The 15,336-nt window shown below is 42.2% G+C and overlaps 1 protein-coding gene across 1 annotated transcript; it reads left to right on the top strand.

The window, feature by feature from the left end:
- Positions 1–1,410: 1,410 nt before the first annotated feature.
- On the top strand, positions 1,411–1,832 carry LOC121454606 (ragulator complex protein LAMTOR5). The gene has a single exon (XM_041662021.1). The coding sequence runs from the start codon at positions 1,477–1,479 to the stop codon at positions 1,750–1,752; it is 276 nt and encodes a 91-aa protein (XP_041517955.1). The 5' UTR covers positions 1,411–1,476; the 3' UTR covers positions 1,753–1,832.
- Positions 1,833–15,336: the final 13,504 nt, after the last annotated feature.

Below are 15,336 nucleotides of genomic sequence, written 5' to 3'. Positions count from 1 at the left end.
GCTTAATCAGGTTTGATCAGGGGAGACCCCCTGAAAACCCTGCCTACAGACATAAAGAACTAAGCTTAAAAATTTATGAGACAGGTGACATATATTTACTTGCTCAAACATGAAACAATAAATCATCTTTGGCTGGCTTGTGTGCAACACACAGTCCATACTTTGTTAATACTGATAAGAACATTACCTTTAAAAGTTCATGTGTTTTCAGAGCAAAGGGCAGACACCAATGAAAACAGGTGACCCAGGTGATCCAACCTCTCAGAATGTCTCTGTTACAATTTCCTCAGAGTTTTACATCCCAGACAGCAGGTTGAGTTGGTCCAGCCTTACAGACTTGTAGAAATAGGAGCGGAGGGCCGCTTCCCACCACCTGGCTAGCTTTACCCAAAATAATTATATGGAATCTGTATTTTTTTAAACACTGCCTAGCCCATTATATCTAGCTTCTTCTTAGCTAACTCTCATATTTTGATTAACCCATTTCTATTATTATGTGTATCACCATGAGGTGGTGGCTTACCGGGAAAGATTCTAGCCTACATCCGACTCGGGTTGAAGAATCATGGCGTCTAACTCACTTCCCTTCTTCACAGCATTCTGTTCTGTCTTCCCTGCCTACCTATGTTCTGACCTATCAGGCCAAGCAGTTTTCTTTATTAATTAACCAATGAAAGCAACAGATATATAGAAGACCCACCGACAGTACAGACTACTCTAGCCAGAACTTTAACTAAGCCTTATGTTATACCATCACACCAAGACTACTGGACAACCGCTAGCTCCCCTAGGACATAACTATTATCTTATTTTTTTCAGGGTTTGCTAAAGATGGTAATGCTTGCATTCAGACTATAGGTAGGTAGATGATAGATAGATAGATAGATAGATAGATAGATAGATAGATAGGAAAGGGGGAGAGATATATGTTATATAATATAACATATTATATATATTCTACCAGCAATTTTTAATTGCCTGTAGCTCTTCATCAACAGTGGGATCTTGGAATATTTCCCTCCATCTACTCAAAATATCAACTGGCCTTATACTTGTTTAGATCTTGTTTAGGCCACCATATTGATGAGATTTCATGGATGTAGCTTCCCAGTTATATCTAGAAGAACACAACTCTCACAGATTCCCTGATCCTCTGGTTTTTACGATCTTTCCTTCCCCTTTTCTCCAAGCTCGGCTGAATCTTAGACGTAGGAGTTGTGTTGAGGATGTGTAAACTGGGGCTGATCACCTCACAACCAGTATTTTAAAATACGTGTGAAGTTTGTTAAATTCCTTGAAAGTTGGCGTTGAACTTTTTAATCTTTAATCATCCCAACTCTTTGCGTGGATTTAACTGTTTAGATCTAAGCAAAAAACATTCAGATCAAGAACTGGAAGGTAGACGTGACCGAGGCTTTCGGTGAAGCAGGAAGCGTTTTGCTGCGGGGTCTAGGACCGGGTCGGATAGCGGGCGGAATGGAGGCGACTTTGGAACAGCATTTGGAGGACACAATGAAGAATCCATCCATTGTTGGAGTCCTGTGCACAGACTCACAAGGACTTAATCTGGGCTGTCGTGGTACCCTGTCAGATGAGCATGCCGGAGTGATATCTGTTCTAGCTCAGCAAGCATCTAAGCTAACCTCTGACCCCACTGATATTCCTGTGGTCTGTTTAGAATCAGATAATGGGAACATTATGATCCAGAAGCACGATGGCATCACAGTGGCAGTGCACAAAATGGCCTCGTGACATCTCGTGTTCTCCAACCACCCAACACGGGTTCAGTCCTAACCGTGTTAACTTGTAAAAACTAGTAAAGTTCCAGAAGTCAGGCCATTCACCCAATGTCCCATGTGGACTTTTCTTATTTATGACAACCCATTTCCAAGATATCAGTTTAGAAAGGATCGTAGTTTTGTTTGGGCTTTTGTCATCTTGCTCTTTGGGGACAGTTGCTGCAGTCCAGTAGTGCAGCCCAACATTGAAAGAACTGGTCTCAAACGTGTGGTCCTCCTGCTTCAAAGTCCTCATCCTAGGAATAGGCATTTGTCACCAAGGTCCAGGTCCCTTTGTATATAGAACTTTGCTGTGGTCAATAAATTGGTTCAGAGGAAAAAAAAAAAAAAGAACTGGAAGGTAGTCAGCTCAGCCTGATTAAGTTACCAGTCAAACAGAGATGTCAGTATAAAAAAGGAGGAAAATCTCATGGGCTCTCCTTGAAAGATGCAGAAATTACTAAGCGGGTGCAAACCTTTTCAATGTGGAGTTTTCTGGCACTTTCTGAGTCTCCCCTCTCTTTAGTGAGTGAGGGGTATTCTTCTGCAAAAGCCAACAGGGGACAAGCTTGACTACTAGCTCAATCATCATCTCTCTTCCCCAGAAATAAACGGGATTTCTCCTTGCTCAAAAAAGTGTACAAGCATCTTTGCTATTGCTTTCTAAATGGAGACTAGCACCCACTGGAAAGTCCAGGGGACAATTGTCTTTAAGAAATTTTAACAAAGCTGACTGACCACCCTCCCCCATAAAACTCTAAAACTTGAACTGAAAAACTATGTTAGGTTTTAAAACAATGTTCTGATCAATCCAGTGTTTGTTTTATTTAGTTTTGTTTTTTCAACCAAAATCAGCATACATGTCAAACAGTATGCCTGAGAATATGCAAGATTTCATGTTCCCATTCTGTGTATGAGGGAACTGAATCTTAGCTGGGGTCACTCCATGAATTAGTGACTGTGGATGGTCTATAAAGCCAGAGTTTTTCCCCCTGCACCTTTCCCAGAAGAGACATTAAGATAATTTGAACAATTTTTCACTATTTCCTCCTTGGTCATATGGAGTAAGCTCTCTCTATATAGCAAACCAGCTCTGCCTTGAAGTCTACAAATTATTTCCTTGCTCACCAAGCCAAAAAGAAATTGTTCCATCAAAAACTACGGCTCATCAATATTTATTCAGGCACCCAGACTCAGAGCCCCAGCTCAGACTTGATTCCACCTCCACTCCAGCAGCTGCACTGAGACTGGATTCTATTTGAACAGGGATTTTCTTTTTTCCTCTTTCATGAAGAACTCTGTTCCACAGACTGGGTTACTTCTTTGTCGGAGATTAGCATCTGTCCGAGTATGGTCCTCTTTTAGGTTAATAGGACATTGAGCACCTTTTGTGCCAATGCAGAAATATAACTCAACATTAGTGTTACAGTTTGAATTGTGTCCGCTAAGATTCATGTGTTGTTGTCTCAACATCTAGTCCCCCATTATATGACCTTACCTGAAAGTCAGATCAATATGAATGGAAAATTAAGGTTAAGTTAATAAGATCTTTAAGGTTTGTCATAGCCTAGTAATTATCTCAGGATCTGTCTTAGTTGCTTTTCCATTTCTATAAAGAGACACCATGACCAGGGCAACTTAGAGAAGAAAGCATTTAATTGAGGACTGGCTTACAGTTTCAGAGCGTGAGTCCATGACCATGGTGACAAGGAGACCATATGGGAGCAGGTGGACCATATGGTGTCAGGTAGGCATGGTGCTTGGAGCAATAGCTGAATGCTTCCACCTGATCCACAAGCAGAAGCAGAGAAAGCTAGTAAGACTGGGCCTGGTATGAGATTTGGAAACATCAAAGCCCACCCCAGTAACACACCTCCTTCAACAAGGCCATGCTTCCTAATCCTTTTCAAACAACTCCACCAATCAGGGACCAAGTCAGCAAACATATGCGCTTATGGCGGCCATTCTCTTTCAAACCACCACAGGGTCTGCCCTGATAGCAAGTGGGAATGAACACAAAGGTAGTCAAACATAGACAGAAGCTGTGATTTAAAAATAGGTAGATGGATAGATAGATAGATAGATAGATAGATAGATAGATAGGTAAGGAAAGCCAACAGCTGACCCCTTCTGTTAGCTTCATGGGAACCAATCTTGGTTTAGAATTTACAGCCTTCAAAACTCTAAGACAATAAAGCTCTGTTGCTTAAGCCACTGAGTCTGTGGTGCTTTTATAGGCAAAACCCTAAAAAACTAATACCAGACGTAGAATATTTCCCAGGAATCTCCTTCCCGGTCAATGCTCCTGACTTCTCTTCAAAATTAACATGTCCCAATCTGCCACTGACCTGTTTTATCACCATTAAGAATTATTCTCTCTCTCTCTCTCTCTCTCTCTCTCTCTCTCTCTCTCTCTCTCACACACACACACACACACACACACACACACACGTTATTCAAATCTGTTTGGTTTTGAGTTGTACAGAAAGGTCTATAAGGGCATTGCAGGCTGTATTTTCTTCTGGATCTTGCTTTGCTGATTCAAAATTACTAACTGATTGATCCATCTGTGTATAGCTGTGGCTTGTTTCCTTTACTGCCAGTTGGCATTCCGTGGAATGAGGACACCACAGCTTTCTCACTAGGTGACCTCAAAGTGGCGTAGCAAATGCAACCCAGCTCAGGCTCCAATAAAACACTGCTCCATGGCCCAGAACCCAAAGCATTCTCTCTCCTCTGATAATGGTGCCACCTTCAGCCTTTGGAGATTTGGTTCAATGATTCTGTTCCATGGCATAGGCTCCTTATTTAAACTGATGAAGGCCAATGACAGAGCAGTGAATCCTGGGAAGGGGCAGATAGGAAGATAGTAGACACTGTGGAGAGGATACTAAAATCTCTCCCTGGCTTGCCTCTCAGAAAGGCTGAACTCTGTGGAGTAGCATCCCGCAGTGCCACACAGCAGCCCACATAACCACAGCTAAAGAATGACCCCCAGCTCTGTCCAACACTGTGGGCTGATAGAAATGGACTTAGGACTTTGAGCTAAACAGGTAATGAACTGAGGATTTTCTACGGAACTGAAAGTTAGGTTGAGAGTAAGAGTTGGGGACTGTGAACAGCCCATGTCCCCTCCTTGGTCTTAGTCCCTACTGTAGAAGATGGTTTTCCTCTGAAAAATTTCACATAACAGCACAAAACAATTGGAAAATATGACTTTTCTTAACCTTAAGACAAAAGAGCCTTGCATTCTGTGCAGCCATATGGACTTCAATAACTAGCAACGGTGACTAAGCTCTCCGGTACTCACTTTTGGATGGCCCTAGACTTGGCTGCATGACACCACGCTAGCCAATGAAAGCTGAGTCTGAGGGGATGGACAGAAAGCATTAGCTAATCTGAAGAGAGAGCACGCAGAGCTCCTCTCACAGCATGTCTCCCTCAGGCTAGTTTATAACTGATGGCCAGCCCTCTGCCAAAATTGGGGCAGGTAAGAAACCTGAGGCAGCAGGCCTGATATGCCAGGCCACTGAACTCCAAAAGCCTGCAGCTGCCTCTCCTCGGAATTCACAGTATGCAAGAAAAACTGACATCTCTACATTTCCATCAGTTTTCCTCAAGGCTCCTGTTACTTGCAGCCATAAACATTCTTGAGTGACAGAGCTGGTGGCGGGGACTTCCTGAGAAGCCAGTGGGAATGAGTCTGGGGACTACATGCTGGAACTCTGCTTGTGGAGGAGAAAGGATCTGAATATTCAGATCTGTAAATATAACGTGAACATCTTAACTCTTTAGGTAGGTAAATTGAGGCACAAAGAAGAAAAGTGTTTAGTCTGTGGTTTCCTAAATCTGGTAGGAAGTGCCTCATGGAAAGCGCTGGTCTGTGCATGCATTCTTATAGTGAGACAAGGCTGGGAAGGCTGAATAAAGTCCGCGGTCCCCAGTTCCCAGCTCTTCTTGGCCCCAGCCCACCTATCTTTTCACTGGGTCACCTGATCCCAATTTGACTCTTACTCAGACAAAGCATCTCCCGTGCCAAAAGTTACATACTGCTTCCATTGCTCTTTCTGCCGCGAAGCAGCAGTGACGTTCTTAGAGACTCCTATAGAATAACTTTAATTAAATGTTTCTTCAGTATTGGGGGAAACCCCTAAATGTTGGTAATGATGGAATGCGGAATGTGGTATCCTGTGCTTGCTTTTTCTTTCTTTTAGAAACACTGTTTACCCCACAAGCAAGCTCACACTCAGTGGGAACATATATTCTTGGAATGTAATCTGCTAGAAAAGATGACCAGAAATGACATATGGTACAAAATGATTTAATCACCAAGGGAACAAATATGGAATGCTTGGTTTTATCCAAAGGAGTGGGTAGTGGCATACCTTTCTCCCGGCATAGGGTACTGCTGTGTATTTGTCTAGTTCAGCTCCCATCGAGCAGTTTCAACACAGCTTCGTTCTGGGGTCTCTTTGCTTGGCTCCCAAAATACTGGAGCAAACTTCCCACTAGTAAATTGTCATAGCTAAAGAGATAGAGATCATGACTGCGTATAAAGCCCACATTAAAGTGTACATTACTGTTCTTGGATGTTGTTTCCCATAAATAACTATCCTGTAGCCATCAATTGTACCCCAAAGAAGACATTTTTACTTGGAATCCTGTTGCTAGTAGCGGTATTTGAAAGTGGAGTTCACAACAATGAGTTATGCCTCCACAATTTGGCAGTACTGAAATTGTAAAGGGCAGAGTCAAAGTTTGCACTGATCAACCAAACCTAGTTAGTATACATAAAGGCTCCTTAGACTCAGGATGTCTCCAAGCCAGGAAGACTAAACTATGGGAAGACCAGAGACAAAAATCACATCCTGAAGAATATCAATCAAGCAGAGAGATTCTGGAATGGAGGCACAGAGCAGAGGAGTCACAAAGGCAGATTTTGGATTGCCTAAACAGGCTTACCAGGAGAGAGGCATCTTATTCGGTCAACCTTTAATATCCAGGTTTTACTGGCATATTCTCAAATAAAGATAGAGACACTGTACTAATTCAACAGGATACCATGTAGTGTTAAAGTCACTTGAGTCTTCTTTTTTTAAACTTTATCTTTAGCCATCATTTCTTGGTAATATGGCTGCCTGTGGGACCAACTGACAGAAAGGACCCATATCATAAAAGGTATTTCAGTACTGAAGATAAATGTTCTCAAGTCCAAGTTAATTGGGGTTCAAATTTTTTGGTTTTATATATCACAGCCAGATTGTTCAGGTTGAGTCTCTCCCTGAGAAGATGTGTGATTCCAATAGGTGGAAACCCAGTTTTATATTCCTGAGAGACTGAGGATTGACCCCACAGTGTGGCAGACTCCACCTGCTAACCAAACTTCTGATATCTGCTTCTGTAACCTTGAGGAGGGGCCTTGTGAATCTTGTTAACATCAGCTTTCCTAGAACTATTGAGTACCATTTATTCCCTGGACCTCAGTCTCTCCTTTTGCCAAAAGGGAATGTTTCTGTAAGGATCAAAGGAAACTTCAGTTTCCAAAACTCCAAAGAGCAGTCCGAATATCCAAAATGGGCTCAACCTGAACTCTAGAAAGATTTCTGGTGGCTAGATAAAAGCCAGAATTCCTCAGGAGCTTGTGAAGCTGTTCCCCTCTACCAAAAGGAGTCACAAATGGCTATCTGTGGGGTCTATTAGCATATCAAAGCCCTTGCTGGCCTTCAGGCTCCCTCAGGAACACAAGTACCTGTGACACATTTCAAAGTCTGGGCTAACCTCCTAGCCCTTCTACCTCTTCCTCTTCTTCTTTTCCTCTCTCTCTCTCTCTCTCTCTCTCTCTCTCTCTCTCTCTCTCTCTCTCTGTGTGTCCCACCCTCTCTCTCCGTCTGCTCTGCTCATGGCCAGGTCCTGTCTGCTGGCCATGTTTAGTCTACTTCTTTCTCTTTCTGTTCTGGACTCCTCTAGCTGCCTCTGACTATCGTCTCTCTCATATCTACAGTAAAAACTTTCCCTTTACCCATACCATAGAGTGGTCATATCAGTTTATTCAATTTCCATTGTTGCACCACAGTGAGGGAGAACTCCTGGTCTGTCTATGTGCTTTGCTCCGCTATCAAAGGAAAACCCTAAAAGGATGGGAAATCGCAAATGCCAACTGCCAATAGCATTCTATGACGCTAAGAGAAAGGAGTATGTTGCTACTTACAGGGGAAGCCTTCCTTGGTATTCACTTTCTCTAGTATAGTTCCTGAAGTGTAACTGAGTAAAGATACATTCTGAAATGATTGAACACCTGACGGAGCGAGGCCTCCCTATTAATACCCCAACCAATTTCTTCTGGCCAAAGGAAGTTTTCACTGGCCTTGTGAAATCTGTGTGTGGAGAAGACAATGACTGATTTGCATCGTTGGAGAGATTTCAGTTTTATCATCATCACACAGTGTTTCTAGCTGAAGATGTCAGCAATGCTGTCATTCTCAGATTGTGCTCTTTGTGCTGGCCAACTACTGAGGACACAGAAACACCCCAACTGAGTGTCTGATCATGAAACAGAGACAGCCTGTTGACGCTGGTGGCAGCTGGATAAGGAGCTGAAACAATAGCAGGGGTACCATGGAAGAGACTGAGAAGAGAAGTGTGTAGTGAACACAGAACGGGTAGACCGAGAAGCGTCAGTGGCCTTTGGGATCACTGATAATGAAGGATGTCGAATTCTTGGTGCCTGCATTATTGCTGTGGTGCCTTCTGCAAAGCTAATAACACCAGTTTCTATATTAACCATCTTATAGGAAACAAGCCAATCCTAAGCAGCAGATAGGACATCTAAGCAAGCTTTGCTGGCAAAGAAATGCCTATCATTAACCAACTAATCTTCTTCTATGTGGGCAAATACATCCCAAGCTAAGTCCATTGAGCAGAATCACATAGAAAACAAAATAAAAATAGTTATTGAAAAGGAGGGCTTATGTGAGGCACGCAGAACCTGGAAACATAGTGAACATGAGTAACACAGATGATGCCACCTTGAATTTTCATAGCAGCATCATATAAAGAGGTACACGAACATGCATGAGTGTATAAAGAGGGTAATGCGTCCTGAAAGCAATTACCTCAGCGTGGAAAGAAACCATTTCTCTGTGGAAAAACAAAGACAATAGTGATGAGAGCCCCTTGAAGAACTAAAGCTATCATTTCTGAAGGATTGGACAGTAGGTAAAATTACCCACCCTGTTTTAAGTAAAAAAAAAAAATGACTAAAATAGGTAAAATTACCCACCCTATTTTAAGTAAAAAAAAAAAAATGACTAAGATGTTTGTAGTTTTAGAGCCGCCAGGAAGGGAGTGAGAGCAACCCCATCTGGCCTGCAAGTGCCTTCCAGCCCAAGCCGCCTGCATCTAAGTAGACACAAAATCCTTTTAGATATTTTGATGCCTGGTTCCTTGACACATCATACAAAGGCCCATGGTGGTATAATGGATTAGGATATGTAATGGGACATAATGACAACCTATAGATTGAAGAGGGTGTGGCTTTCATTTTCGAAGGGATAGATTACCCTCCATTCTCAAAGTAAATCTGGCAGACGGAAGAAAGGGAAATGGGTCCCATGTCTGTAAGATTCAATGAAGGGACTAAGCTGCCACACCAACCAGCTGGGTGATTCCAGATAACTTGGCGAGCCTCTACCAAGGCAATCTCTAAGAGAGCACGCAAATATTAATAATAATAATAGAGTGCGGATTTTAATTTGGAAGGAAATTATGTTTCTAACAAGCCTGAAGAAAAATTGTAAGTGACTGGGCTGTGGGCATTAGCCGTTTCTGGGGTGTATTATTCATCCATCACTTTTAAACAAAATACAACAATCAATCTTAGCCCTTCTACTCAGGCATTTTTTTAGGGGTAGAAAACACTTCCTCATCTTACCGTGAACTTCAAAGGGGAAAAGTCCTCTGAAGAGGCCTTGTTTTATTTGGAAATCATGTCAGAATGTGGTCCTTCCTCCTTTTAAAACTCAAGCTTGGGCTCTACTTTTCTCTACTAACATGGTGTGAGTCACCATGCTTACATGGATTTCTTCTGATTTGACACAGTGCTGACTCTGGAGCCCAGTTTTCCCAGAAGTCCTTCACAAATACCCCCATGTTAACTATTCGGTCTTCTTGCCTGACCATGACTAAAACTTGGCCTTTGGAAGGCTCGCTCCCTGAGTGTGATCTCAGGTAGGAACGGAGACTAAGGGACACATGCTGTTCTTCACAGATGCTCACTGTCCTACATCAGAGACCTCAAATTATCTAATCCAAGCAATTTGCTCTACAGAGATGAGAAAGTTGGCCTGTGAGGTTCTTACCTAGGAACATTATCAGGGCTACCGTCGTTCCTGATGCAGCAGATCGTTTGGATAACTCCTTTTATCCAAGAAGTGACTAAACCTGAAAATTCTATTAAAGGGTAATCTATAAATAGCAAAGGTTGTTTGGATTTGAGAAAGTACTCACTGATCCCTCAGTGAGGAAATTAACACTTTTGTTTACTTCACATATCCGTTTTCTTCTTCAATTTTCCTGTTATTTTCCTTCCTATATCCTTTTTCTTAGGCTATTTCAATTTTATTACTCTGTGAAGCATATGGACGTGCATGCCCGACACACATGTGGAGATCAGAGGTGACTCACATGCGCCGGTCCTCTCTTTCACCACATGGGTCTCAGAGATTGAGCTCAGGTCATCCGGCTTAAATGAGAATTCTCTATCCAGAGTCACCCCTGCCATCCATAGCTCAACCCCCATTCTCAGCTCCATATCTGCATTAGGTTCAGAAATAGTCACTGAAGAGGGTTTTTTCTTACTTTTAATTAATTGGCTATCAGAGGTGAAATGAACGAATAAAGTTGCTTCTTTGCTTACGCAGAACCAAGTATGACAGGGTTACATTTGTTTCCCAGGCATTGTCTCAAGGAAATGATCACTATACTATACAAGGTAAAAGGGTCTCGAATCTAGGTCAAGTGTAATCTCTGGCACTTCATCATGGACCACACATCATCCACAGTTTAGTTCCCTTCATGTTTTGACGGTTGGTCCTGTATACTTTGAGGTTTCCTTGGCAGTCCAGCATAGTGATTTCTTGTCACATTCCCCAGACTCCCTAATACTTAGGAAGTGCTCCATTCTTCCTCTGGAAGATGTCCTTGGAACTCATTGACTTTCCTTATAAAGTAGACCAACGGCATTCAAGGCCTGTAGAAACATTTCTCATTTCGAGAAAGCAGAAAGCCCCCTAGGTAATGAAAGCGGGGGGGGGGGGGGGTCCATTCAAGCCATTCACCACAATGCTTCCGAAGGATCTAACTATCAAAGGATAGCTAGGTGGGATGACCCAGGGACAGTACGCTCAGAGACCCACTTCTGCTCCAGTACAACCTCCTGACTGCCAAGGCCACTTTTCTGACAAGAAGCCATTGTCTCCATTTCCTCTGATGTTGTAGGATGGGGTTATTCCCACAGATAAAATGGGAAGTCCTGCCCCTGTGGCTTGTCATCTGTGCTAAGGCTGCTGAAGCCGCAGCTAGATAAGGCCATCTACCCCCTGCCTACTTCCCGTTCCAGCACGGTCCTCTCATTGTGTGAACCACTTCAGAGTCCAGCTGGTTGTAAAGTCTCAGAAAGTGACTTTAGGCTCCTAGTCCCAGAGATAAGAGGAGTGGCTAGAAGATCAATATGAAACTGAGCACTCTCAAAACTGCATCTCAAACAGGGCTGGATAGACAGCTCAGTGGTTAAAAGCAAGAACTGACTTTTTGGAATGCCTGCATTTGGTTCTGAGGACCTGTGTTGGGCAGTTCACAACTGCCTGTAACTCCAGCATTCATGTTCAAATACCTACACACAGATATGTATGTGTATGTATATATATATATATACACATATATATGTATGTATATATATCTGTAACTAAAAATGGAATTTTATCTTAACAGTCTGGAAACAAATTTAGATTATGTGATGGTTAGATTTAACCATTAATTTGGCAAAAATCTAGAACTACCTGGGCAATGGGTCTCTGGGCTTTCCTGTGGGGAATCACCTTGATCAAATTGGTTGCCTACCTACTGTGGTGGCGCCATTCCCTAAGAGTGAAGAAAGTTAGCCAAACACTAGCAGGTATGCATTCATTATTCTTTTCTTCGAAATACAGAAAGAATGGGACAAATTGTGTCACTTCCCTGTGCCTCGACTTCCCCACCATGAGGGACTGGACTCTAGAACAGTGAGCTAAATCAACCTTCTACCTCAAGGTGCTTTCATTGTTTCTTTGGGTTTTTTTTTTTTTTCACAACATGGTTTCTCTGTGTAGCCCTAGTTTTTCTGGACTAGGTAGTTTTTTGGTAGGCCAGGTTAGCCTCAAACTCGGAGATCTGCCTGCCTCTGCCTCTGCCTCCACTGGGATTAAAGGCATTAAAGGCATGCACCACTACTGCCTGGCTCATTGGGGCATTTTAATACAGTAACATGTAAAGAAATTAAGACAGATTGCATGCTCCATTTTTACAACTTATTTGCATTTTTGTTTGTTCGATTGTCTGTTTGTTTGGAGGGGGCTTATTTAAGAACTTTTAGTTTTTCATGAATTCTTCAGAAACAATATCTGGAAAGTAGAATATTCTGAGCTTTTCCATATAGCAAAATGTTTATATTTTTCCCTTAGATTCTATCATTTGTTTGGCTAAGTACATTGTTATTTAAAATTAGGAGCTATTACTCTGTTGTTTCCCAGAAACTAGATAAAAATCTTATCAAAAAATGTTTAGTTAGGTCAGGACTTTCTAAATTAGAGTGACTGATTGCTTTCTATACCAGTTAGCTTTTGCTTCATAACAAATCACCTCTACTCACTGGCCTGGAGCAACAGTTTCTCATCATTTGTGCTTCAGTGAGAAGTGCTTGAGAATTTTCCAAGTTTACTGGACCTGGATAGACCAAGGTGGTCCTGGGTGTCTGGTCTCAAGAGAAGGGATGTGCCTAATTTGAAGTGGCTTGTCATTGCTCCAGGAGGTGTTGCATCATTTTATACACTAGCCGATCTTGCCATGACATTCTCAGCCTTTCCAAGACTTTGGAAGAGCAAGTCTGAATGAGCAAGTTCTCTTCCGCCTCCGCCTCCACGGGGCACGCTACTGTCCTACCAGCTAAATCGGAGCCACAGTCGTTTCCCTGGTTGGCGCAAAATGCAGAGCTGTGAAATTTATGCAGGATTCAGAAAAGAAATAAAAGTAGAAAACCAATGCAATAAAATGACTTCCTTCACTACAGACTTTTGCAGGCAAGCCGAGTGTTAACTCATTTCCAAGGTCCCGTCATTGTATGTCTGCTGTGTGCTAAAGATACAAACATGACTAAGACATAGTTTCTGAATTAAGGAGGTCACTGGGGTGAGGCAGTCTCACACAAGTAACCTTTAATTAAGATAACTGCATGAACCCGCCTCAGTTGAGAGCGACACAATGAGTAAATTAAAGGAGCTCTCGGCATGACATTTGATGAAAACCAGCAAACCCAGGCTTTGGCAACTGGCAACCTTTTTGAATTCCAAATGCAAAGGAAATCCTGTAAGCACGGGGAAAATTAAAAACAGGAATCATCACAACAAAAGGATGCCAGGTTGACCCCGCATTGCACCAAAATATTCTGTGTAAAAACTCGCGGAAGTAAGTTCTGTTGTTTTACAGAAGTGGTGTTTCAAGAATATTTTTCCCAAATGGTCCATTTCTTTATAGAGAAAGTATTTTCAAATACTCCATTTGAAAAAAACAAACAAACAAATAAACAAAACAAAAAACAAATAAGTTTGCATTCTAGTTAATGAAAAAATTAATTTATAATAGGAGTTCTAGAATGGAGATGTTTATAAGGCTGGAAGGTCATACTTTTTCGTTTGGCACACAAGGGTCTGTTGGACTGTGTTTGTCTCAGGTCAATGCTACAGCTTGGGGCAAATGTTTGGCCCTGTATCCAGCCCTCCATGTCTGGCTTTTCTCTACTTCTGTTTCTGTTCTTTCCCAAAGAGAAGAAATATGTCTTTAAGTCATGTTCTCCCCTCTGCTCCGAGGGCACAGTGCATATTTGATCTCTCATTGAAACAATTGCTGCTGCCGAGAGCCTCCAAAATGATGGGACTCTTTACAGGACTCAGACACTGCTGCACCAGGTGATTAAAACTTCTTTACCTGTTGCACTTGGGTAGGTGTGTCTTCGTCATTCACCTGCCCATTTATTCGAAGAACAATTGATTCAGCCCGGGGGGTGGGGATCCTTACACTATTCTGTTTGTTAAATGTTGTATTACGAAGTGAGGATTAAATAGTAAACAAAATTTGTGAACATGAATAGAATTTTAAAATTATCTTAAAGTCCATTTTATTGCTAATGTGAATAATCTCAACAAGATAGAATGTATGTGTGGGCTTTCATTATTTTTGAACTATGTGTATTGGGGTAGTACATGTGCGTTCAGCTTCAGCTTGTTTTGGCAGCCAGAGGCGTCAGGTCCCCTCTAGCTGTGAGCCGTCCAGCATGGATGCTGGAAACCAAAAACAGAGCCTCTATACAAGTAGTAGTCGATGTAGTTAATCACTAAACCAGTTCTCCTGCGCCAGAATTTATACTTTTAAAATGATATATTTTAAAATATATATAAATATATTGGGAGTTGAGGATATAGCTCACTGGTCAGAGTGTTTTTCTAGCATGTTCAAGGCCCTGATTTTGCTCCCCTGCACTGCAAGCAAGCAAACAAACACAGGCACAACATCATGCTGGATACCTATAATCCCAAGCCCCTGAGACAGATGTAGGAAGATCACAGAAAGTGTGAGACCAGTCTGGACTGCAGCATGAGATTCAGCTTTAAAAAAAAAAAAAAAAAAAAAAAGTTCATGGTGAACGACCTGAGCAATTAGAGACTGTGATTGTCAAACATTTTCTATCACCAAACTCTCTTCCCATTATCATCATCGTTTGGCCTATGATGCTCTTATGCAAAAATAAGTGGAAGGGAAAAGCCCACGACAATAGTAAAAGCTGTTATCGCTGGGCAGTGGAAAAACAGTTTTCCCCTTCACTTTACTTTCAGAATCTATCAAATCATTTACAATCAGCACATATTTTATACAATACAATAGCATATCAAGGGAGGCGACAACAGCTCCTGGTGGCTTATCACGGCAGACATTGTTCTTGCATCTCTCAGTTTGCACAGATTGTTCCTGATTGGTACCCTTCCTTCAGGTATAATTCAGGGACCCGAACCCTTTCCATTTCAGGACTGTGTTGCTCTCCGCAAGTGACCCTCGAGTTTCTCTCAGATCCTGTGTCTCTTCCTTAATTCTGGATTAAAATGATGGCCTGTGGAATGAATGCATGAAGCCTGCCTGGAAGTCTCATCGCCACTTCTTTCTATGTCTCCCCTGGGCAAACCTCAATCTCCTAGCTGCTCTTAGCTCTAAGGAGAGCTGGGAAATGTAGTCTAGTCGTGTGCCTTGTGAATGAAAA

Source organism: Microtus oregoni, unplaced genomic scaffold (genome assembly GCF_018167655.1).
Source record: "Microtus oregoni isolate MIOR12 unplaced genomic scaffold, Mior012 000012F_ref0000307, whole genome shotgun sequence".
Lineage (NCBI taxonomy): Eukaryota > Metazoa > Chordata > Mammalia > Rodentia > Cricetidae > Microtus > Microtus oregoni.
The sequence above is the reverse complement of the archived record's forward strand: the minus strand, read 5'-3'. Positions and strand labels throughout refer to the sequence as shown.

Excerpts from the sequence above, each read along its gene's own strand:
- LOC121454606 (XM_041662021.1), top strand. The coding sequence starts at position 1,477 with ATGGAGGCGACTTTGGAACAGCATTTGGAGGACACAATGAAGAATCCA.